The sequence below is a fragment of the Dromiciops gliroides genome, chromosome 2, assembly GCF_019393635.1.
Source record: "Dromiciops gliroides isolate mDroGli1 chromosome 2, mDroGli1.pri, whole genome shotgun sequence".
Classification (NCBI taxonomy): Eukaryota; Metazoa; Chordata; class Mammalia; order Microbiotheria; family Microbiotheriidae; genus Dromiciops; species Dromiciops gliroides.
The window spans coordinates 61,935,600-61,962,079 of record NC_057862.1 but is presented as its reverse complement, the minus strand read 5'-3'; the positions used below and the strand labels follow the sequence as shown (position 1 = coordinate 61,962,079).

Genomic DNA, 26,480 nt, shown 5'->3' with positions numbered 1-26,480 from the left:
AAAACCAGGTTCTTTACCAGCACACTTTGTCACTATTCCACGCTGACCCAAGAAAATGGAAGCCATTTGGTGAGGGCTCCCTCAACTCCCCAAAGCTTCTCAGCATTATTGTCAAAGCTACCTCTATAGTGACAGATGGAGAAGTACCACCATTCCTCCCTTAGGCTGATGTCTCTACCTATTTTAGGATATATTTTAGGACATTATTCCTTCCTGCCTTCTCCAGGAGTGTGCTTTAATAAAAATAAAAATACATTCTTATAAAGAATTTTAAGGTTAGCAAAGCACTAGTCATATATACCATTTGTTCCTCATAACAATCTGTGAGGTGGGTACTATTTATTATCCTCATTTTACATATGAGGAAACTGAGGCTCACAGTGATTAAATAACCTGCCCAGACTTATACAGTTAATATATTTTTTTCTTTTTTGTTTAAATAAACATTTTTATTTATGGTTTGGGGTTCCAATTTTTATCCCTCTTTCCCTCCCTCCCCTCCCCCTTCCCTGAGGCAGCAATCAGATATGTGTTATACATGTATGATTATGTAAAACATTACCATATTTATCATTTTATACAAGAAAACTTCATTAAAAGAAAAAATGAAAGAAAGTGAAAAATAGCATGTTTCAGTCTGTTCCATCAATATCAGTTCTTTCTTTGGAGGTGGATAGTATGTTTCATCAATAGTCCTTTGGGATTGTCGGATGATTGTATTGTTGAGAATAGTCAAGTCATTCACAGTTCTTCACGAAACAATATTGCTGTCTCTGTGAACAATGTTCTCTTGGTTCTGCTCGCTTCACTATACATCACTTTATATATGTCTTTCCAGGCCTTTCTGAAGTTGTCCTGCTTGTCATTTCTTATAGCATAATAACATTCCATTACTATCATATACCAGTTTGTTTAGCCATTCCCCAATTAATGGGCATTCCTTTGGTTTACAATTCTTAGCCACCACAAGAAGAGCTGCTATAAATATTTTTGTACAAATAGGTCTTTTTCTCTTTTGGGGGATGTCTTTGGGATATAAACCTAGCAGTGGTATTGCTGGAATAAAGGGCATGCACAGTTCTATAGCTCTTTGGGCATAGTTCCAAATTGTTCTCCAGAATGGTTGAATATTTTCACAGCTCCACCAACAGTGGATTAGTATCCCAGTTTTCTCATATCCCCTCCAACATCCAATTTTTTTCTGTTTTTGTTATATTTGCCACTCTGATAGATGTGAAATGATACCTCAGAGTTGTTTTAATTTGCATTTCTCTGATCAATAGTGATCTAGAACATTTTTTCATATTTTTATAGAAAGCTTTGATTTCTTTGTGTGAGAACTGCCTGTTCATATCCTTTGACCATTTATCAGTTGGGGAATGACTTGTATTTTTATAAATTTGAATCAGTTCTCTACATACTTGAGAAATGAGGTCTTTATCAGAGATATCTGTTACATAGCTAATATTAGAGGAAGAACCTGAGTCCAGGTCTTCTTGACTCTAAGCCCATCACTCATTCTACCACACCATGTGACCTCCATCTTTGATTGTTTTCTTTCTGACAACTTCAGTATTTTCTTTTCTGGTTATTTCCCTTCAGTCAACAAGGATGCTCAGGCTCCTCTATCTCAAGAAACTTCCCTAGAGCTTGTTGACCCTTCAAGCTACTAGCAAGTTTCTATCCATAAGAGCTATAACTAGGAATGCTTGTAATCACACCATATAATGAAAAGCCCACCCTTGACAGAACAAGGCAGGGGACATGAATGAGACACCCTAGGGTACTGTCCACTGTTCATGGGGGAGGGATCCAGGGGAGGGACAGAGCTCAGTTCAGCCTATAAGCTGCTCACTTTCTATTTCAATGAAGTATCCTTGCAAATTTAGCTGCTGGTGGACTGCATGTTCTCTCAGCTTTGACTAAATTCAGCAACCTAGGGCAAAGGGGAGATCAACCCTTCCTCTTGTCTTCTATGTCTTTACTGAACAAAATCCTCCAAAAAAGCATCTTACATTTGCTCCACTTGCATAGCATTCATTCATTCTTCACCTCTTGCAAACTGGCTTATATCCTCACCATTCTAACATTGTTCTATCAATGATGATGGCTTGGTGGTTCAGTGGATAGAGCTCTGGACCTGGAGTCAGGAAGACTTGAGTTCAAATCCAGCCCCAGATACTTACTAGTTATGTGACTCTGATCAAGTCACTTAACCATATTTGCCTCAGTTTCCTTATCTATAAAATAAGTTGGAGAGGGAAATGGCAGATCTCTCTAGTACCTTTGCCAAGAAAACCCCAAATCGAGTCATGAGGAGTCAGATATGACTGATCAACAACAATTGTCCTTTTTTCTGGTCTTCAGCTTCCTTGAATTCCTTGCTTCCCCTGTTATTGTTGAGCTTTCCTCCAAAATGGATACCACATCTTCCTCTGGCTTCTATGAGACTAGTTCTGGATGAACAAGTTGTGAGTGTATTACCTTTATTGTAGATATTTAGAGGGTAAAAGACATTTAAATCAAAAGATATGATTTTAATCAAGATTATCTGTTCACCATTTCAAATTTCCATGTTATCCCTGACTGTCATGATGCCTTTTTCAGGTCTGGGAAACATAATGACAATAATAACTGACATTTATGTAACTCACAACACATAATAAAAAGCACACCCTTGGTTGAACAAGGCAGGGAATAGGTGTGAAACACCCTCAAATACCATCTGCAAATGGCTTTATCCACATGACCATTGTAGTGCACAATGAGCTCTGTGAAGTTTGTATGTACGGCAATTTTATATTTGAGGAGTTTTGCCCAAAGTTCATCCACATAATTAGCGTCAGGATCTGAACCCAAGTCTTCCTGATTCAAAGTACACTTAACAACAACATCATAAAGGAAAAGACCTTTAAAGACTTAGGAACGCTGGTTAGCACAGTGATCAGCCACCCTGCCAGTGGACCAGGGATGAAGAATGCTACCTACCTCCTCATGGTAAGATGATAGACTAAATACATAGAGAAATGACACACATTTTTGGACATGGCCAATATGAAAATTTGTCTTGCTTGACATGAGTTTTGTTTCTCTTTATTTTGGGTGGAGAAAATAGAGGGGAATAGAAACAAAATAAATGCTAGTTAACTGAAAAAAATTTAGATGTCCAGCCACAAGCCATTTTCAAAGGAAAATCCAGGCTATTGACAACCATATGAAAAAATACTACACATTACTAACAGAGAAATGCAAATTAAATCAACTCTGATGTTCTACTTCATACCCATTAGATTAGCAAACAAGACAAATGAAGACAAAAGTTGGAGGGACTATGGGAAAACAATAACATTATTGATGGAGCTGTAAATTGGTACAGCTATTCTGCAAAGTGATTGGAATTATGCCTCTAAAGTCAATAAATTTAGAATACCCTTTCACCCAGCAATGTCACTACTAGGACTACGTCCCAAAGGGATCAAAGAGAGATGAAAATGAACCACTTATAGTAGCTTTTTGGTTTTTTTATTTTTTTGTCTTTTTTATTTTATTTTATTTTATTTTTGCAGGGAAATGGGGGTTAAGTGACTTGTCCAGGGTCACACAGCTAGTAAGTGTCAAGTGTCTGAGGCCAGATTTGAACTCAGGTACTCCTGAATCCAGGGCGGGTGCTTTATCCACTGCGCCACCTAGCTACCCCTACAGTAGCTTTTTGCAATGGCAAAGAACTAAGAATTAAAGGGTGCCCATCAATTGGGAAAGGATGAACAAATCATGATATATGGATGTGATGGAATGTTATTCTGCCATAAAAATGATTAAAAGGACAGTTTCAGAGAAACTTTGGTAGTCTCATATGAACTAAAGCAGAGTGATGTTAGTAGAAGCAAGAGAACAATTTATACAATAACAGCAACATTTTAAAGAAAAGTAACTTTGAAAGACTTGAGAACTTTGGTCATAGTGATGCCTCACCATGATTCTAGAGAACTGATAATGATGCCTGGTATCTACCTCCTGATATAAAGGTGATAAACTCACATTGCATAATGAGACATGAGCATCTAGACAAGAGCAATGTGGGAATTTATGTTGCTTTGCTATGTTTATATCTTACAAAGGTTTTGTACTTTTTTTACTTCTAGTGGGAGTGGGGGGATGAGAAGATGAAGGGTGTTAGGGATAGGGTTTCCCCTAAAAATTAAAAAAATTATGAGAGACTATAAGAACTCACAGACTAGCAAGGAAACTTTGAGCATTAAAAATTTGATTTGTCATACTTTAAAAACATAATTATAATAAGAATTCATCATAATTTTATAATATGTAATAGAAATAAGAATTTATTATAATTTAAAAGAAAAGCAAGATGCACATAATAGAAATCTGCAGATTCATGTACAATCTCCTTTTCTACAATGTATATGCAAATGTGTGTATTATTTGGTGTTTCAGTTCAGAATTTTTAAAAATGGAAAAAAAAAGAGAAAATTTCCAAGTGTACCAATTTCACATTTCCTTCAGCTTCTAGTGCTCTTGGAGTCTTCGGGAATTCCCTATTCATACTCAAAATTATGGGCAGATATGTGGTGGCTCAGTAGATAAAGGATCGAGATTGAAGTCAGGAAGACCTGAGTTCAAATCAGGCCTCAGATATTACATGTGTGATCCTGGGCAAGTCACTTAACCTATTGGCATGAATATAATGGCACACATCTTAGAGGACCAGACCTGTGAACTTCACCAAGATAGAGAAATCCTTGGGTTGAAACTATCTCTGCCAATTCAGGTCAGAACTATCCCTGTAACTTATAGTCTTCAAGAATCTTGACATGGAGATGGAGCGGGGTGTTAAGTCACTGTCCCAGGGTCATAAAGCCTGCATATGTCAGAGGGAAGACTTGTACAGGCATATATGTTCCTCATTCCAAGGACAGTTCTCTATCCAGTATATTGTTGTTCAGTTGTTTTTCGGTCATGTCCAATTCTTTGTGACCCCATTTGGGGTTTTCTTGGCAAAGATACTGGAATGGTTTGCCATTGCCTTCTCTAGCTCATTTTACAGAGGAGGAAACTGAGGCAAACAGGATGAAATTACTTACTCAGGATTACACAGCTAGTAAGTGTCTGAGGTTGGATTAGAAATCAGGTCTTCCTAACTCCAAGCTCGGCACTCTATCCATTGAACCACCTAGCTGCCCCTAAAATTCCCATTTTGTAGTTGAGGAAATCAAGACTTCCAGATAAGAAATGACATCCAACTAAGGTCATATAATTTTGCATTGTTCCCTAGCTTCTCTGCTTCCAAGTCCAATCCTATTATACCACACTGCTTTCTAGTACAATTGGTGGCCCGGGGTTAAAAGTACCTGTCCTACCTGTTTCAGTGTTGTGATAATGAAATGCATGTAAAGGGGCTAAATAAGTAGGATTTTCTAAATATACCGCTCAGGAATAGACTTTCAGGGTGCCCAAATACCACCATAAATGGATTATTCTGTCTTTTTTTTTGGTGGGGCAATGAGGGCTAAGTGACTTGCCAAAGGTCACACAGCTAGTAAGTGTCAAGTGTCTGAGGCTGGATCTGAACTCAGGTCTTCTTGACTCCAGGGCTGGTGTTCTATCCACTGCACCATGTAGTTGCTCCTGTCCTAAGTCTTTAAGAAGGATACCCCTCTGTTCTTAGCCCAATTAACAAACTTCTAAGTAAACAACCTTTCCAGCCAACCATCTAATCAGGCATCCTTTCCCTATGTAGGTGCCTTTACTATCTGTGTGACTTTAGGTTAGTGGCATAGCTTCTCTTAACCTTGTTTCCACATCAGTGAAAGATAGGGGTTTAATGAGCAGATCAGGGAGCTACCTTCCAGCTCTAACATCCACGATTCTATAGGGCAGTAATATGCTATCATCGTTTTCACTGGCATTCCCACTTGAGCCCATCTCCCCTCTCATTCTGGTTTTGTACATCTCTAGCTCGTCAGAAATTGGTATCATCATCCTGCCACATGCGGCCCTTGGCATCGGAGCTCTCTGCCCTTGGGTGCTCAACCGAGAACTCTCATGGAATCAGGGAGCAATCTCAGAGATGAAAAATGCTTTCAGCCATTTAGATTGGGGGTAAATGAGTTACGGAAGGCCTATGCCAGACTTCTTATCTGCTGCCATTCTTTTGCAAAGAGCATTTAGTCACTAATGTCATTCGTAGCTGATGAGAATTCAAAATGAGCCATCTCTGAGGTTCCTGGGAGCAGAAGAGTTTATCTTCATCGCTCCCACATGCCCTCTTGGCTCATTGCTGGTTAGCCATGCCGTGGCTTTGGGTTTGGTTGCTTTTCTTCTGGAAGGAGGAAAAGGTTTACAAACCAAGGAGGACCCTTCGCAAAAGAGCAGCATCACATAGCAGTGCTTTTAATGGCCCAATTATACAGCTAGAACTGGATAGTACCATAGGATGAGGTTGTCCAGTCCAGACCTCCATTTTGTAGTAACTGAAGACCAGAGAAGTTAAGTAATTCCCCTAGGGCCACACAGTAAGACTCAGAGGCAATATGTGAACCCAGGTCATCCTGACTCTACGTCCAGAGCTCTATCCACTGTCTCATACTGCCTTAATGAATAGGGCCCAGAAGTCCAATCTCTCTGTGCTCCTGCCGGGGTTTATTTAAGGATGCCAGGTTAACTGCTAAGCTCAAAATACAACATAATTGCCCTTTGACAGCTTCACATTCAGTGAGCCTGAGGTTGGCTTCTGACAGGAGCATGAAACGATATCATAATATAGTATATTTTTATTACATACATAATGTTAGTATGCAATTAGTATACTAATATACTGCATATTATATGTACTATATACAATACTCTAATATATGAAATAATAAAAGTATTTAATATTAATTAAAATGAAATTTCATTAAGATCAACTTAAATGAATCAAATTTAAATTACTGATATTAATTCAATGCCAAAAGTATTTAATATACATAGTAGGCACTTAATAAATGCTTATTGATTTGACTTGATGGAGAGAATGAAAGACCATGAGATAACTGAGAGGATAACTGCTTCAGATGCTTATGAGCTGTGTGGCCTTGGATTAGTCATTTAACTTCCTCTCTCAGTCTGTTTCCTCATCTGTAAAATGACAATAATAGCAGCACTTGCCTCCCAGAATTGTTGCTAAGAGGATCAAATGACACAATCCTTGTAAAGTGCTTTGCAAACCTTACGCCCCATAAAATACTAATTTGATGGTGATGATGATGACGGTGATGAGCAGCATCAGCAGCAGCCAATGGGTAACCCCTAGCTCTTTGGAAAGCTAGGTGGTACAGTGGATAGAGTGCCCAGCCCTAGAGTCAGGAAGACTTGAGTTCAAATCTAGCCTCAGTCACATACTAGCTATGTGACCCTGGGCAAGTCACTTAATCCTGATTGTCTCAGTTTCTCATCTATAAATTGAGCTGGAGAAGGAAATGGCAAATCACCCCAGTATCTCTACCAAGAACATCTCAAATGAGGTCATGAAGAGTCAGATGCAACTGAAATGACTGAAAAAACAACTAGATAAATAACCCATGTGCTCTACTGGTATATGTTCAAATCCAGGAGAAAGGAGGAAGGCCCTTGGAGTGTTGGATGGAGCACCTCAGGAAGGATGCAAAGAGAGTCTCACAGGGTGGGCAAACATGGGTACACTGCAGTGTATGCTCACACTGATGAGAGTATAGATCCATTTGAGTATTTAGGTATAAGCAGGGGTCCTGGGAATATTTAAGGGTTATTATTGTAGTATTTAATGCACTTTAGGACATTTCTAATCGCTAAAAAATATTTTCGTTTATCAAGTCAAAATCTGCCTTCCTGCAACTTCCATTGAGAACAATCTAACCTCTCTTATGTATGACTGTCCTTCACATACTTGAACAATAGCTCTCTCATTTTCCCCAAATTAAAGAAGAATGGGGGCAAAATAGCCCCTGTTCTTACATATAGACCTGTCTCAAGGATTCTCAGTTTTCTAGTCAAGTCAAATCTACAAGCATTTATTAAGCATCTACTATATTCCAGGAATCACACTAAGTACTAAGGATACAAAGAAAGACAAGAGTTATCCCTATCCCTTAGCAGATCACAATTTGAAGAATACTCTGCAGGTGCTCTGTCAGGCTTTACTTCTCTCACCTTATACTTAGGAAGATTACTTTTTGAACCCAGGTAAAGGAATTTTACATTTTTTCTGCAATATTCTATCAGATATCCTCATATCACCATCAGAGAGGCAGTGTGGTGAAGAGGGTAAAGAGATGGCCTTGAAAACAGGAAAATCTCCTACCCCTGACACATACTGGATGAGTGACCCTGGGTAAGTTTCTTAACCTCTCCATGAACTAAGCAACTCTCTATTTCAATAAGTTAGAGATGATGTTGACCTGCACTCCTTACCTAGAAGTTTCCTCTATAAATGAAATTACAGGTTCAGTCCTTATCCCAATATTACATATTATAAGATTCAGCCCCAAATTCTAGGTTGTCAGGTTTATTATTTCACTGATGTATATTCTCTTTCTGTCAATGTATTTGCACATCTTTAACATGGGGGTTTGTAGCTTGCGGTCCATGGATAAATTTCCAGGGATCCATGAACTTGAATGTGAAAAAATAATTACACCTTCATTTCAATCCAATCAGTTTCCTTTGTAATCCTGTGTAATTATATTTCTTGCATTTTAAAAATATGATTTTGGAAATTGAAGGGATGCCCATCAATTGGGAATGGCTAAACAAGATGTGGTATATGATTGTGATGGAATGTTATTGTGCTATAAGAAATGACAAACAGGATGATTTCAGAAAAACACAGAAAGACTTATAGGAACTGATGCAAAATGAAGTGAGCAGAATCAGGAGAGTGTTGCAAACAATAAAAGCAATATTATAGGATAAAGAACTGTGAATGACTTAACTATTCTCAGAAATACAATGTTCCAAGACAATCCCAAAGGACTCATGATGAATCATATTATCTGCCTCCAAAGAAAGAACGGATATTATTTGAATACAGACTGAAGCATGCTGTTTTTCACTTTCTTTCATTTTTTCTTTTATTTGAATATTCTTATATAAAATGACTAATATGGAAATGTTTTACATGATTGTATATGTATAACCTATATGTGATTACTTATCATCTCAGGGAGGGGGAAGAGGAGGAAAAGGAAAGAGGTATAGAATTTGGAATTCAAAAGTTTAGTAAAAACAAATGTTAAAAACATGTTTTAACATGTAATTGGGGAAAAATAAAATATATTAAATTAAAAAATATATTATTCTGTGGCAAGGTCCATAGGTGTTTTCAGACTTCCAAATGGGTCCATGACACAATAAAAGGTTAAGAACTCCTGCTAGCAGATAGTAATTCATGAACTGCTTTGGAGGGGGAAAAATGTCATCCTCTGGTAGCCATATGTCCAATGATAAACTGAGCTAGGATGGTCCTCCAAAGACAGACACATAGTTTTGTGGCTGGGCCTTTATTCACAGTCTTACCAGCTTTCCAGAACCCCACCATTCACACAGCTTTCAAGGACCCACAATATGCTTTATGATGACAGAATATGAACTATTAACTTACAAAAGAGAAAAATCAAAGGGAAATGACTTCTTTAAAATAATGGAAAGTTTCCTGGAATATTTATGCCTGTGTTTAGAGATGATGAATAGGGTCTTGAAGGCAGAATAACCTGGAGCCAAAGTGTAAAATGTTAGGAACTACAGCAATAGAAATGAAGAGAAAATGCCTCAGAAACCATGTAAATTGGAAAAAGTGAACACAGTTTGCAAATATTTGACTGACAAGCCACTTTTCAGGAGCACAGCTGTTGAATGGAGCATTGATGGGAGTCACATGCCCAGATTTTCTCTGAGGACAGAAGAGATGGATGCCCCAAGAGATTTAATACAAGCAGCCTTCCCTGGTACATACCAATGGGTCAAAATAACATCCTTTGATGTATTCTGAAGAGTTCCTTTGAGCAAAAAGCCTGGATTAGTGCTTGCTACACTTTTCAAAATGTAGACACTTCTCAAAGTGCTTTCATTCCAACCATCAACAAATATATATATATATTTATATTAATATATATATATTATATATATAATCTATGAAAGTCCACCCTAGACTAGGTACTTCAGGGGATTTTATAATTCAATTCCATTTAACGACCCTTTATTAAGCATTCACTAAAATTAGGAGAGTTCTGCTAGGCATGGTGGGGGGTGGGGGTGGAAAGAGATAGGCAGAGAAGAAATACAGACTTTGCCTTCGAAGTTTATAGATTAGAAAGTGCTATAACACACATAAATAATTATGATACAAAAATCAGCTATATCTGCACAAAAGAATGGAAAATTAATTGTATTTGATGTCTTTAGAAAGAAAGATAATGGGGGCAGATACCTAGAACTGGAAGGAACATCATAGCCCATCTAATTCAACCCTCTTTAATTTAGAGATGAAGAAACTGAGTCCCAGGGACATGAAATGACTTGTCCAAAGTCACAAGAGTCATGAGAATCAAAAGTGGGATTTTAACTAAGGTCTTCTGACTCTGGAGACAGTGGTCTCCCCAATATCATACTGCATCTCTACCTAAAGACCAGAACAAAGTTATTTACCCAAAGTATCTTAAGTAGATGCATGAATCAAGCTAGCCTCCAAAGCCAGTACCATTTATACTGTATTATGATGCTTTTCCATCATTTCTTACTGACTGGGGAGATCAAAAAGTCTTTACAAGGTATTTCAGCTGAACTCAAAGGGTAGAGAGGTAGCATTTCAACAAGCAGAGATGGGGTAGGAAAATGAAATTTCAGGAATAGTGGGGGGGGTAATGACTGTTAGGGAAAAGCGAACAGGAAAAAGATGGTGAACTGGAAGTTTGAGATGTATTTGTGGGATGACTTCGGTTTGAATCTTGCCTGTGTCACTCAATGACCTTGGGCAAGTCACTATGTGACCTTGGCCAAGCTATCCTCCTTGACATTCAGGTACCCTACCTGTAAAATGATGGGGGAGGACTTCTAATGTCCCTTCCAGCTCTAAATCTATGATTTTAAGATCTGAAAGGTAAAGTACTGGCAGTTGCTGAAGGGCATTGAATGCCAGTATAAGAAACAGGTTTCTTACACAATAGGAAAGCATTTAGTGGTTTTGATCAGAAGAATTATAAGATCTGATCTATGAATAAAGAAGACTGGGGCATAGGATGAGTTAGAAGGGGAAAGTGGAGGTAAGCAGGGAGTGTGCTGATAAGTATTTAACAACCCTTTTTTTGGGAAAAAAATGTACACAGGAATCACTTTTAAATTTAATATGTGTAGTTAACACTTTCTTAAGGCTAATCAATCAATAAAACAATAAACAGAGCTTTCATTTGTAGTGTTTTACTGATTTCCAAATTGTACATACTCACACTGAAAATTTAACAATGGGCTCTTGTGAGAGAGGATTAAAATTGATTCCATCCCACTCCTGGAGGTAGAACTTTTAGAAGGTCATTTAATTCAGTTAAATTCAAGAAGCATTTACATATAGTATGTTGGGCATTAACAATACAAATATAAGAATGAAATATCCCTGGTTTCTGGACTGAAAAGGCACTAATGAGAGCTTATGCTTGGCATGGTGGTGATAGGAATAAAGAGCAAGGGAAGAATATGGGAGGTGTAATATACAAGTGAATATAACTGGGCTTCTCAACTAATTGGAGATGGGAGTTAAGGGAAAGGAAAAAAAAGCCAAGATGCCCCATAAGTTTGCAAAAACGGGGACTTACTGGTATCACATGCCTGGGCAGTGGCAGATCTGGATTTAGAACTTACAGACCAAGTGTGGGCTGTCAACTGCTTTAGAGATGCAAAGAGAAAAACTGAATTTTAAGGTTCTCATTAAATTAGCCAGTAAGAGGAACTCCTAGAGATATAGAAGTTAATATATGATCATTATTATTGGTAGGGAGATGATCTTGCTCATGTAAAAGTCTTCATATGAAAGTTCCAGGAATGTAACTAAATAGTCAAAAGGGCCATTGCCCCATAACTTTAAACCCACATCTTATAGGTAACGAGAAAGACACTTAAGAAATAAATTAGTTCTGTACTAGATTGGAAACTCTCTGAAGGCAGGAACTGCATCTTATCTAAAAGTTAGTGCATGTTGGTTTATGATGTCAGAAAACTAATGAAGCATGTAAAATGCCTCAGTAAAATATAGAGGGTTTTTTTGTCCAATTTGTATTTTCAACACTATGAAGAATTCCTGGGGGAAGCTAGGTGGCGCAATGGATAAAGCGCCAATCCTGGATTCAGGAGGACCTGAGTTCAAATCCAACCTCAGACACTTGACACTTACTAGCTGTGTGACCCTGGGCAAGTCACTTAACCCCCATTACCCCGCCAAAAAAAAAAAGAAAAGAAAAAGAAATTCCTTCATTGGATCAGACTGACAACTGGTCTGTAACTAATAGCCTTAGAAAGCTATTTTGGGAAGTTAAGTGACCTGCCTTGGTCTCCCAGCTAGTATGTCAGAGGCAGACTTGCATCCAAGTCTAACTAAGCTTGACGATGGCCTTCAATCTGTAACCCCATATTGTCTGTCTAAGATGCCATTTTTATGTTTGGTGTACTTTGGGTTCAGATATCCAGGTCCATCTATTGCTTTCCCCCTTTCTGCCACATGGTCTTCCCTTCTGCTGACTCCTAGCAGGGTGCCATTCCTAGGACTTCAGTGTGGTCAAATTCTAGTTTTATTTTGGGGGAAAAATTAAATCTGATCCAAGAAAACAAACATATTAAGCAATGTGTTTTGTTATGATGGGAGAGACACACAAACCCTGGGTCTGTGAAGTAACTGGGGACAGCTATGATTTGGCAGCCTAGCAGGCTGCTAAGCAGGTGGGTATCTGGTGAGTGAGAAACCACCCCTTTCAAGGACTGAAGATTAAAGCCTAGGATGGTGATGATTGAGATTGTCTAATGAGCTCTCAGAGGAGGGCCCCAGTTGCTATCTCCCACTTTGAGTTCCATGTCACAGATGAGCCTTCATACATTTCTATGGTGTCCCCGGAGAAAAGTTGCTAATGGGAAATTCAGCATTATTTGGAATTCACTTGCTTCTTGAGTGAAAGATCTGGTCTCAGATGTGAATCCTGCTCTGAGAGGCTTCCTCTGTTTTCCTGGTGATTTCATTTTAAATATATTTGCAAAACCAAAACAAGGTCATGTGCTAATTGAATTGAAATGACCCATCTTGGCTCCCATGGAAGAGATGAGGAAACATGTCTCTCCTTAATTAGAAGGAGGAAGGAGGGAGAGGCCATGAGTGAATAATGCTACATACAATATCAGGTGATGGCACTCTCTGTTGGCTTTGTTTAACCTTTCTTTCCCCTTTGTTGCAAGGGGAGGAGGGCATAGAGAAAGGGTGTGATGTTTAGAAAAGGGCATCAGTAAAACATTTTTAAAATGTTTGGCATTGACATGTGGCTTTTCCAAGGTCATAAAAATGTGAGGAGATAGAGGACCTATGCAGGATCACTGAAGGCATCAAGGACCATGACATCTAGCCCCTTCCCTATGCTGGCCTTGCATTCTTATCACCTTAAAGACATAGCCAACCTGAATAGGCAGAAGTTGGCTTTGCCTCAAGCTGGTCACAAGTCCCCTGGACTATGATAGGCGGAAGGGAAGACTTCTCTTACCTCTTCTCTGCTTGCCTCTAAAAGTCAATCAATAAACATTTATTAAGCACCTGCTATATTCTAGGCACTGTGCTAAGCCCTGGAGATGCAAAAAGAGGCAAAAAGCAGTTCTTGCCCTCAAGGAGTTCACAATCTAATCAGAGAGACAATAAGCAAACAAGTACAAACAAGCTCTCTCTCTCTCTCTCTCTCTCTCTCTCTCTATATATATATATATATACATATATACACACATACACACATACATACATGTGTGTGTTTCTGTGTGTATGTATATATATATATATATGTATATGATGAATAGGAAATAATTAAAAGTAAGAAGACACTAGAACTAAGAGGGGTTGGGAAAGGCTTCCTATAAAAGATGGGATTTTAATTGAGATTTAAAGGAAGCCAGGGAAGTAAGTAGGCAGAGTTAAAGAGGAAGAACATTCCAGACATGGGGACAATTAGAGAAAATGCCTGGGGCCAAGAGATGGAATGTCTTTTTTGTGTAACAGCAAGGCTAGTGCCACTGGAAACAACCTGAACTAGTGTCCTTCCTCTCGTCACAGTCCATAGGACTTGTGACCAACATGAGGCAAAGCCAGCTTATGCCCATTCTGGTCATTTAGAGAGTCCAGGATCAAAGGATCTTGGAAATAATTTAGTGCAGTCCCTTCATTTTACAGACGGTGGAAACGAAGTCTTGTCCAGCTCTAACATTCCAGAAGTTGATGGTGGTTCTAGGAGACTATCACTGCTGTTGACATCTCTTTTCATTAACTGAGGCTCCTCTAGCTTATTAAAGAGCCACTTAATCAGCTGAAGGAAGAGAAAAAGGCATTATTTTATTCTGAGTAGTGAAGAAGATGTTTTACAAAATACGAAGAATTTTTGTTTTGCAAAAATATGAGAACTTTAGAAAAGAAAATTTCTGTATTAGGGAAGGGGGGCAAGAAGAGAAACAAGGGGGAAGCTACTGCCTAAATAAATAAGGGAGGGTCCCAATATTTCACAGAACACAAAAGGGAGCCTTGGAGAAGCAATCTGCTCTAAGTGAGTCACTGACTATTTCCTACCTGCAGTCAGATAAAAAGGATCCCCTTGAACCAAGAGAGTATAATATATCCCTAAAAGAGAGACACCCTCAATCCTGATTGCCTCTCCCTCCATGCCCTCAGAACTCAGAACTCAATGTTGGTGGGGAGGGCTGTCTAAGGTCTCAGGATCCTAGGGACCTTTGACAGGGAATAGCTTTGATGAGGTCCAGAAACTCTCCATCACCTCAGCAAACAGAAGCAGTAAATTCTTGATAGCCAACTGCAGCAGAATGCCAGCCCATGGAAGAGGCCAACCTACCAAGCCATGAAACCCAGAAGTACAGCTGTCAAAAAAGATAAGGAAGCTAGAATCCCAGTGTTGGGCAGAACCTCACAGATCGGCTAGTCTAAGATCTGACTGCATAGGGATCCATCTATTTCCAACATACCTGTGTAGTCCAGCCTTTACATTGAGGGTCCCTGAACTTGGGTTTTAAAAAATCAATATGTATTGATGACTGTATTTCAATATAATTGGGTTTCTTTGCAATCCTCTGTATTTTGTTTTATGCTTTAAAAACATGATTCTGAGAAGGGGTCCATAGGCTTCACCAGATTGCCAAAGGGGTCTATGATATAAAAAAGGGAAAGATCTCTTGCCTTAATGCCATTGTTTCCCTTTGTTGGCCCTTCCTCTTCTCTTTTGTATATATTTTGCCTCCTTATCTACATTCAGGTTGATTTTCTCCCAGTACAATGTAAGCTTCTTGAAATCAGGCACTGTTTTCACTTTTGTCTGTTTCCCCAGGACCAAGTGTAAAGCTTAACACAAAGCCAGTGATTAATAAATGCTTGTTGATTTGAATTGAATGGGCGTCTTACTACCAAACAAATTAGGAAATTCACTATCAAACAGATCAAACCATTCTACTCTTGGTCAACTCTAATGATCAGAAAGTTCTTCCTTTAGCACAATTCGGGACATTGATCTAAGAGGGGAGAGAGAGACTTGGGCTCTGCTCTCAGCTCTGCTACTGTACGACCATGGACAAATTACTTAGCTTCCCTGGGACTCAGTTTCCTCATTTGTAAAATAAATTGGTAGGGCAAGATGATCTAAGGACTCTTCCAATTCTGAGATTGTACACTTTCTCTGTTGAACCAAAAACCTATCCCCTTCTAACCTCCATCCATTGGTCCTAGCTGTGCCCTCTGGGATGACACAGAATAAGTTCCCTCTTTTCATCATGACACTGCTTGAAATATTGAAAGACAGCTATTACTTTCCCTAGAAGTTTTCATGTCTCCAGATAAACATCCTCAGATTGTTCTGTCATTCATTATATAATATCTTTTCTATATCAATCAATCCATTTCATTTTACTTGATCATCACGAAGGCCCTCTGCTACACACTGCGGATACAAAAACAATAATGAAACAGCCCGTGACCCCCAGGGACTCGTACTCAATCCAGAGAAAAAATATTTGTACATGTAAGAATACCAACATGTATATTCACATATGACTACACACAACATATATATCATTATATGTATAGTCACACACATGTGCCTATACATGCATACACATGCTACATACATGCATGCATGTAGGAGAGAGGGAACTAGCAGTGGGGGGGGTCAGGAAAGGCTTCATGTGAAAGAAGATGCTTGGCCTGAGTGCTGAGTGCTGAGTGCTCTAAGAGGCAGAGGTGAGGAGGGAGTGCATACTGAGTATGGAGTTCAGCCAGTGGCACAGCACACCAGTGCCGAGGACCTGAGATTCTTTCTCTCCAGGTTCTCAAGGTGAGTTAAATGGAGCCAGCAAGGCTTCCTGGAGACTACTTATATATTGAAAGACACAGTTATATAAATCCAAGTAAGAAGAAGGTAGGGGAAGGTAGATGAGGCTTAAAGACAATTTAATTCTTCTCCCACAATTTGGGATTATAAATTTAGAGGTCATCTGGGTCAAAACCTTCATTTTACAGATGAGGCCACTGAGGTCTAGAGGACATGTGGTGACTTGCACAATGTATGATCACATTAGTAGAGAATGACAATGTTGGCATTTGAACCCCTCCAGGACAAGGAACAGCATGATTTGTGGGAGGAAAACATAAATTACAGGGTACTGGAGGGATGGCAATCTCAGCTTTGGTACCATTTTATTTTTAGAAAATAATAATCTTTTACATTGGGTTATAGTGGAAAAAAAAGAATGATAACAGTAAGTGACATTTATATCCTGCATTACAGTTTGTAAAGCACTTTACATACATTATGTCATTTGAGCACTTTACAAAGCACTTTCAAATACATTATTGTCTTAGGGTAAAATCTAACCCCTTGACATTAAAGTCAGCTTCCTCTGCCTTTCCAGGCTTATTTTTAATGTAATATATTTTATTTTTTCCTCCCATTACAAGTTAAAACAAGTTTAAACATTTTTATAAAGTTTTAAGATCCAAATTCTATCCCTTCCTCTCCCTCCCCCATCCCTGAGACTGTAAGCAATCAGATACAGACTTATTTTGCATCACACTTCTCTTCAACCCCTCTGCCTTCCAGTCAAACTGCCGACCTGCTATTCCTAGAACTTAGTTTTCCATCCCTAGTGTCTGTGTCTTTGTAAAGTGTCCCTTAAGCTCAGAATGCCCTCTCTCTGCAGCCCCACCTCTTAGTATCACTGGTTTTCTTCAAATTACACTTCAGGGGACATTCCCTGTGAGAAGTTTTCTCTGATTTCCATCTCTCCACCCCTAGGCTTCCACTAGTCGCGGACGACCATGGATCAGCGCCTTGAAGAGCCACAGGCCACAGTGTGGCTGTGCAGTTCGATACAGGAGCCGCAGCTCCTGCCGCAATGAGGACATCGGAAAACTGTGCTCTCTGTTGCCCGTCAGTTCTTGCATCCCATTCATTTTTCTTCCTCCCGAGCTTGAAGGCCCATCTCAGCTGCGCACAAGCTGCTCCTGAGTACTGAACTCCATCGGGGGCAGTCCTTGGCCATCTCCTCCCAGCTGCTGATGTCTATTCCCAGAGCCCTCAAGTCTCGCTTGCATACATCTCTGTAGTGAAGCTGGGGGAGTCCAGCAGGTTTTTGGCCTGAGGCTAACTCTCCATAGAGTAGGTCTTTAGGAATGCACCTGTCTTGCATGCAGTGCACTTGACAGAGCCAGCGCAGCTGTCTTTGTTTCAGTAATGTGTAGATGCTCGGAAGTTGCACGCGTTGGAGCACTTCTGTGTTGGTGATCCTATCTGACCAAGATATTCCAAGGATATGCCACCCCTACCATGTGTTAATATTTTCTCCCTCTTCAAATTACCTTTTAGTTGCTTGTAAGAGGCGATGAGGATATAACTGTGCATACCCTTTGATCTAGCAATCCCAAAGACATCCCAAAAATAGAAAAAAGATCTATTTGTACAAAAATATATATAGCATCTCTTTTTGTGGTAGCTAAGAATCAGAAATCAAAGGAATGCCCATCAATTGGGGAATGGCTAAACAAGCTGTAGTGTATGATAGCGATGGAATATTATTGTGCTATAAGAAATGACAAGCAGGATGATGTCAGAAAGGCCTGGAAAGACTTGTATGAACTGATGTATAATGAAGTGAGCAGAACCAAAAGAATGTTGTGCACAGTAACAGAAATATTATGTGATGAAGAACTGTGAATGACAAGTATTCTCAGCAATACAATGATCCAAGACAATCTCAAAGGGCTAATAATGAAACATACTATCCACCTTCAAAGAAAGAACTGATATTGATTAGGCTCTGAACATAAACTGAAGCATGCTATTTTTCACTTAATTTCATTTTTTCTTTTATTCAATTGTTTTTGTACAAGATGACTAGTATGGCCATATTTTGCATAGCTGCGTGTGTATAATGTATCTGATTGTTTACCGACTCAGGGAAGGGGGAAGAGAGGGAAGGAAGGCAGGAAAGAATTTGGAACTCAAAACTTTAAATAAAGGAGTATTTACTGGGGGGTGCAAGGTAGTGAGGAACAGTGGATAGAGGACTAGCCTTGGAGTTAGGAAAACCTGGGTTCAAAGCCTACCATATCTAGCTGAGAATCAGACTATTTCCCCCCATAAAACCCCATTTGGTACCATTTTCTATACCCCTTTTATGTATAGACTCAACCGTTAGACTATAAGCTCCTTGAGGGCAGGGACCTTTTATATGCATCCTGATTGTTTACCATAGTTCCTGGCACATAGTAAGCACTTAATAAATGTTTTTTTTCTGTCTATCTAGATTGTGCCTTTGGGGCAGCTAAGTGTTACAGTGGATAAAGCACTGACCCTGGAGTTAAGAGGACCTGAGTTCAAATCTGGCCTAAACACTTGACACTTCCTAGCTGTATGACTCTGATCAAGTCACTTAACCTTGATTGCCTCAAACATCCAGCACCATCTCCAGTAATCCTGATGTATATCTTACCACTGGACCCAGATAACTCTGGAGAAGAGAATGAAGCTGGTGACTTTGCACAGCCCTCCCTCATTTAAATCCAATTCACTGCAAGTCATGACATAAACTCCTGATGTCATGGTCTTCTTCAAGAATGAAGAATAGGGGCAGCTAGGTGGCTCAGTGGATAGAGCACCGGCCCTGAATTCAGGAGGACCTGAGTTCAAATCTGGCCTCAGACACTTAACACTTAATAGATGTGTGACCCTGGGAAAGTCCCTTAACCCCAATTGCCTCACCAAAAAAAAACCAGAATGAAGGACAAACAATAACAACAGTATGTGTCTCTGACACATATAGTTGTATTACTGTATACAAGTCATTTCACCTTTCAGTTCCTCAAGTAGCTCTTTAAAAATATGATTCAAATGAATTGGCAAACTGCATCAGTGAAGGGAGTTTTCTCACTGGGAGTTCCCCCGCATTGATGGAACTATAGATCCAGAATCACCAGAATAGATGCTTTATCCTCTAATACAATGTAAGGTCATGGGTTTCTCATATAAGACATGAACTATATCATTATTGTCTTCATGTTTCTAGTACCTAACATACTGCCTGGCATAAAATAGGGCCTTAACTATTTGTTGAATGGTATAGTAACTCCATAGAAAAAGAATCGATACTTTCCACCTCCTTTATCAGGAGAAGAAAAGAGGATCAGATATGCAAGTGATTTTTAAAAGGTCACTTGGCTGGGTATAATAATATATCTTGTCCTTTGGGAAAGTGGGAGGGGAAGGGGATAAGGGGGGAGAGGTGAAGGAAGGGAGGGCAGATTTGGGGAGGGGGCAGTAAAAAACAAAACACTTTTGAGGGATAGGGTGGAAGAAGATAGAAAATAGAGTAAATATCAAGGGAAGGGAATAGGATGGAGGGCAATACAGTTAGCAATAGTAACTATGAAAGAAATGATGAGCAGTATGCTATCAGAAGAACTTATGAAAAATGTAATCCATCTACAGAGAAAGAACTGATGGTATCTGAATACAGATTGAAGTATATTTTTTGTTAGTTCCTCTTTCTAAAGTTATTTTGTCTGTTTTCTTTCACAACCTGAATAATGTGGAAATGTTTTGCATGATTGCACATATATAACATATTGAAATGCTTGATTTCTTAGGTGGGGTGGGAAGGGAAGGAGGAAGAAAATTTGGAACACAAAGTTTTAAAAAAATCAATGTGAAAAATTGTTTTTACATGTAATGGGGAAAATTCTAAATAAATAAATTAGAAAAAAACAAAGTCAATTGCCTTGGATGCTACAGAGTTGAGCTTAGAACCCATGTGTTCTATCATCTAGTCCAATGATCTCTAAAGTAGATAAGTTCTAGCTTAACTCTAAGGGGGTGTATGATTCACCAATCAGATGTTGGGATGAATTCCATCCTTCTTATTAAAGCAAGTTATGGGGTTTATCTTTAACAGAACAACACCTAATCTTGTTTTGTTTTGTTTCGTTTTGTTTTGTTGTGGAGCAATGAGGGTTAAGTGACTTGTCCAGGGTCACACAGCTAGTAAGTGTCAAGTGTCTGAGGTCAGATTTGAACTCAGGTCTTCCTGAATCCAGGGACAATGTTTCATCCACTGTACCACCTAGCTGCCCCCACCACACCTACTCTTAATCTCCAACATTCCCCAAAATCCACCACCTCCTTCAACTGAACAGGTGACCACATACCCCACTCTAAGCTAGGATTTAGCCCCCAGAACAATTATGATTTGTTTAGATGCCAATGGGAAAATGCCAAACTCCCTATCCTGCTCTCCCATCACCTTGTTGCTTGCTACAGCAAACCCTTGCTCCTTAATGGGTGGGCTTTAGCTTGGGGCATTGATTGGTCAATAAGAACCACTTCCTCTCTTTTCATCTAGGATAGGATGGAGTCTCTCAGGGTGAGCAGAAATGGATTGTTTGTGACAGATTGCATTGTCTCATTACTTTGTCTTCCTCCACCTCCCCTAACCCATTTCTCTTCCAAATTTCCCTATTACCGTTGAGGGAAGCACTTTCCTTTCAGTCACCCTGGTTCACCTGCTTAGTATCATTTTCCACTCCTTATTCTCCCTGACCCCTATATAACCGATTAGTTTTCAAATTTTGCCATTTATATGTCTACAACTCTTATATAGGTCCCCTCCTCTCTATTCATGCAGCCACCACCTTAGTTCAGGTCTTTATCACCTCTCATCCAGACTACAGTAACAGCCTTCTGACAGTCTCCCTGCCTTGAGAATCTCTCTACTCTTTTCCATCACAGAACTGCCCAAAGCATTTTACTAAAGCTCAGGTCTAACTGTGTCACTCTCCTCCTCAATAAACTCCTGTAGCTTCCAACTAACCCTAGGATCAAATATCAGTTCATCTATTGTTCATTCTTCTAAGATTCCTATTTTTGTGTAAAGTTTATAATATCTATAATGATTGCTACAATCATATATGTATACAACATAAATGAGTAGACTATTGTCATTTAAAATTGTGACTATTGTCACTTAAAATTATGGGTGTGGGGCAGCTAGGTGGTGCAGTGGATGAAGCACTGGCCCTGGATTCAGGAGGACCTAAGTTCAATTCTAACCCAATACACTTTACACTTACTAGCTGTGTGACCCTGGGCAAGTCACTTAAACTTCATTGCTCTGAAAAAAATTATGGGTGTAGTAAAAGTAATTTAACTGAAAGGAGTGCTCAATCAAAAAATGTTTAAAGGCCATTGGTCTAGTTCAATTAATGCTCTTTCTACTGTCCATCTTTCCTCTCATGGTTTGGGGATTTGTCTGGGAGTTAGGAGAAGGAAAGCATCCTAACTGGAAAGAAAAGAGGCTGCCCTTGGGAGTTAGGAGATGGGAATCCTCACCCTGGTTTTATCATTCATTCCCTGATCACATTAGTGATGGCAAAGATTATCCTGGGCTCTATTGATGGACTTGGGGATCTATTAGGTCTAAGGAGCAGGAGCTCAGGTTTAAATCTTCCCTGGTCCTTTAATCTTCCTAACCTGGAAGATGAAACATCTGATGAGAAAGATGTCACTTTTTCTGGAGGTCTTTAAATTATAGTGAGTGCTTGATTGCATGAACCAGAACAGCAGGAAACAATGGAAAAAGAGAAATACCAAGAAGCTGCCTATGAACCATTTAATTTGGTTGTTGGGGAGGAGAGGCTAAATCTTAGTTCCCTGGCAGCTGATAGGGAAGTCACTGGATGAGCTTGGAGTACTCAGGTGATTTTCCACTGATGCTGATGGATCAGGGAAGAGTGGTTCTTGAGTGTTCTCTAGAGGACCATTAGTTACCTAGAAACAAACCCACCTTGTTTGCTATTCTTTCCCCATTTATCTGGTTGAGCCTTTTGCACATGGAGTACTTAAAGAGAAACATCTTATGCACATCCTGACTATTGAGCACCCATAGTAAAAAAAACCAAAACACCACTCCCTTGGACTAGGATGGAGTCTGGAGATCTGTGAACACATGGTAGGGACATATGGTTGTGCAATTCTGTGCTTTAAAATCAATTTCGACTCATCTGCCATTAGAAACCATGCAGCCAGACTCTACCCCAGCCCCAGCTTAGTCTTCCACTATGGCCCACTGTGTGGCCTGTGTTCCACCTCGGCTAAGTTCCTACCCTTTCCCCTGAATACACTGTGTCTTTCTTGACTCCAGACTTTTGCTTGTGCTATTCTCCTGGCCCAGAATGCCCTTCTTTCTCTCTGACTATCCAGAAATCTTTGGTGGCTCCCTTACTAACTATGCAATAAAGTCCAAACACCTTTAGCTAGCATTCAAGTAATCTGGTGTTACTTTACCTCTCCAGCCTTATCCCAAGCAATTTATGATCCAGTCAATATAGACTACACTTATTCCTGTGGTTTTTACCAAATTCCTTTGCTTCCACTCTTCCCTATGCCAGGAGCATTTCCTCCCACCTCTCACTTGTTCAATTCCTAATGATACTTTAAATTCTAACTCAAAAGCCAGCTGCTCTAGTAGCCTTCCCTAATCCCCTTGGTAATGACTTCCCTTCCTATTTCCCACCCCTATTTTGTTTTATACCTTCCTGTTCTATATAGATACTTTAAAAATTATTTTTTCAGTTAACAAGCATTTATATTTTTCTCCCTCCCAACATCCTTTAATTGGGGGTGGGGATGGGACAGGGAGTAAAATTCCTTGTAACAATTGTGTGTAGTCAAGCAAAACAAATTCCTGTATTTGCCATGTTCAAAAATAATATATCGGATACTTTTATGTATAATAGCTCTTTGTAGAGGTGTGTATTCTGTGCCAGATTGGAATCGCTGTGAGGGCAAGAACTGTATCTTATCTAAACTCCTTACTCTATATAAAGCACATTCTTAATACATGTTTGTTTCCAAACATGATGAAACATGCCATCTACCTCTTGGCAGAGAGGCAATGGACTAGAAATGTTGAATGATCTTTTGGATACAGCCATGGGATTGTTTTGTTTGACTTGATTATTTGTTAACAGGGAGGCTAAAGTTCTATTTGAGAAATGGTGAAATAGTAGATAGAGGAAATAAAGATAAAAAAAAGAAAGAAAAGAACAGCAATAAGATTTTTTTTTAATGTACAGAAAACCAAACAAAAAAAAACTCAGAAGGGGGATATAAACAGGGACATTTCGTTACTGCCATACTTGTTGACTTGACTTATAGATGAGTAAATATAGTCTCTAAAAGGTGAATTAAATCACCCTGTATGAAGTCTCACAGCTAGTCAGACTGAAGATGTGAATCTAGTTGTGGAGCCTTCATTACTCTTTCTATTACACTGGGCGAAAACACTTCCACCTTCTCAGGCAATCGTCGGTCTTATTTTCCACTTACCTGAAGCCCAAAGAAAGCCATTACGATAGAGTTAATTGTCCCCAAGATGCCCTCAGGATCAAAGGGTTGTGTTGTCTTGTAGAGCTCCTGAAACACAGGAGGGAACCATTCACATTTGAGACAGGAAAGGAATTGTTTTTTCAATGACAGTTTCCCTGAGCCCCCAGGAACATGCAAACTGGCAATCCCATTAGCAAACAGCTTCCCTCTCTGCCTCCCCCCTCCCTGCCAAATCATTAACCAGAGGAGGCAGCTATCCTCTCATTCCCAGCTTCCTCATTTCCTCTGACAAAGGCTTTCATCACAGCAGGATCCTAACTAGGAAGATAACCTCTGTGTCTCCAGCAGAAGGCAGGGGCAGACAACTATTAGCCCCAGTTAAGCCCAAGATAATGAAGGATGAAGAAAAGCAAGTTGGCAGCTGGAGAAAGTTGACATGAAACTGGCCACTGCTGGCACATTCATGCAAACTGGGCTAAACTTCAGGATTTACCCTTATCGAGAGACCTTGACCTTGGGCTTCTTCTGGATGTACCCTGTCACTTGGCTTCTGTGGAAACTGGCATGGATTCATACTCTACATTGTACCTTTAAGGGCCTCTCCATAGGGTCTCATTTGACCTTCCCAACCTTATATCCCATTATTCCTAATGCACAAAACCTCCTGTCCAGTCAGGCCAGTCTCCACATTGTCCATCAAGCACCCCCCCATAGAAAGCCTCCTCCAAGCCTTTTGCTTGTATGGTACTATTTCTCTGCCTGAAATTCTATGCTCTGTTCCCCTCTCTGCCATCTATCAGCTGCTACTCATCCTTCAAAATAGCTTCAAAGCTTTCTTCTGACTCTTGTGGCCCATGTGGCCTTAGTCAGGTAGTTAAGAGGGCCCTCAGTTGCCTCCTCTGTAAAAGGAAAAGATTGGACCTAAAGATGTCTGAGGTTCCTTCTATCTCTGGAGCTATGATCTCCTAACTGTCACAATCTCACCTCCTCCATGGAGCCTACGCAGATGATTCCAGCCCACAAAGGCTAACTTGTGCCATCTCATATATTATTGTTTAATTAGGTGATTTTACTTGTCATGTTTATATCACAGATATAACTTGGATATATCTTGTATATACTTGCCAGTATATACTTGCCATTTCACTAGATTATACTTTCTTTGAGAGCTGCGTGTTTTACATTTCTCTGTATTTCTCACAACACTAGTACTAGTACAGGGCCTCAACATATGCAGGGTGTTTTGTGAGAATGTGGGTTTTAAAACATTACCTATAAGTAAATTGGAGCTTTGGATCTTGTATGAGCCCAGAAAGAGGTAGAAAAGTTAAATTAGGCAGCATAGATTTTTTTTTTTTTTGGTGAGGCAATAGGGTTAAGTGACTTGCCCAGGGTCACACAGCTAGTTGAGTGTCAAGTGTCTGAGGCCAGATTTGAACTCAGGTCTTCCTGAATCAAGGGTCAGTGCTTTATCTACTGCGCCACCTAGCTGCCCCCAGCACAGATTTTTTTAATTAAATTTTTAGTTTTAGTTCCAAATTTTCTCCTGCCTCCCCCCCCCTCCCCCACCAAATGTGGAGCAAGAAACACGACAGATGCCCATTATTCATATGAAGTCACACAAACTGTATTTCTGGATTACCCATATTCTGAGAAAAAATAATCCATAATAAAACTAATTGAGTGTCTGCTATGTTTAATGTACTATGTTTAATGTGTGAGAAATAAAGAGATAAGGAATAAGCTACAATGCCTGCCATCAAGGTGCTTACAGTCTAGTAAAGGCAGATAAGACATATCTACTGATAACTTTTGATATAAAGTTACTATGAAACTGTAATAAGAGAGACATGAAGTGACATCTTGGTTCAGAAGAATGAGGGGATCACTTGGCTTAGGTAATCAGGGAATCTTTCCTTGGGTGAGGGCATTTGATATTGGCCTTTAAGGATACATACAAATCAGACAGGAAAAACTCACAGGGACAACATCCAAGGTAGATGGAATGCTACAAGTATATATGCACAGAATGTAAAGTTGTAGGAGGTTATTTGGGCACTAGAGGGTGGTCCAGTTTGACTTAATAAGGTATAAGAAAGAATAGGGATGTAGGGGCAGTTAGGAGGTGGTACAGGAGATGGAGTGCTAGGCCTGGAGTCAGGAAGACCTAAGTTCAAATCTGACCTCAGGTGCTTACTAGCTGTGTGACCCTAGACAAGTCACTCAACCTCTATCTGCCTCCCTTTCTGCATCTGTAAAATGGCGATAATAATACCCTTCCAAGGATTGTTATGAGGATCAAATGAGATAATAATTATAAAGCACTTAGCACAGTATTCCTAA

General features: G+C 39.6%; 1 protein-coding gene across 1 annotated transcript in view; it reads right to left on the bottom strand.

Annotated features, from left to right (window-relative positions):
- Positions 1-26,480, bottom strand: part of LOC122739671 (heparan-alpha-glucosaminide N-acetyltransferase-like) — a 383,950-nt gene that overhangs the window by 55,780 nt on the left and 301,690 nt on the right. The window contains exon 14 of the mRNA XM_043981320.1: positions 24,138-24,224. Coding sequence (XP_043837255.1) covers positions 24,138-24,224 — 87 coding nt within the window. The remainder of the gene's footprint in view (positions 1-24,137; positions 24,225-26,480) is intronic.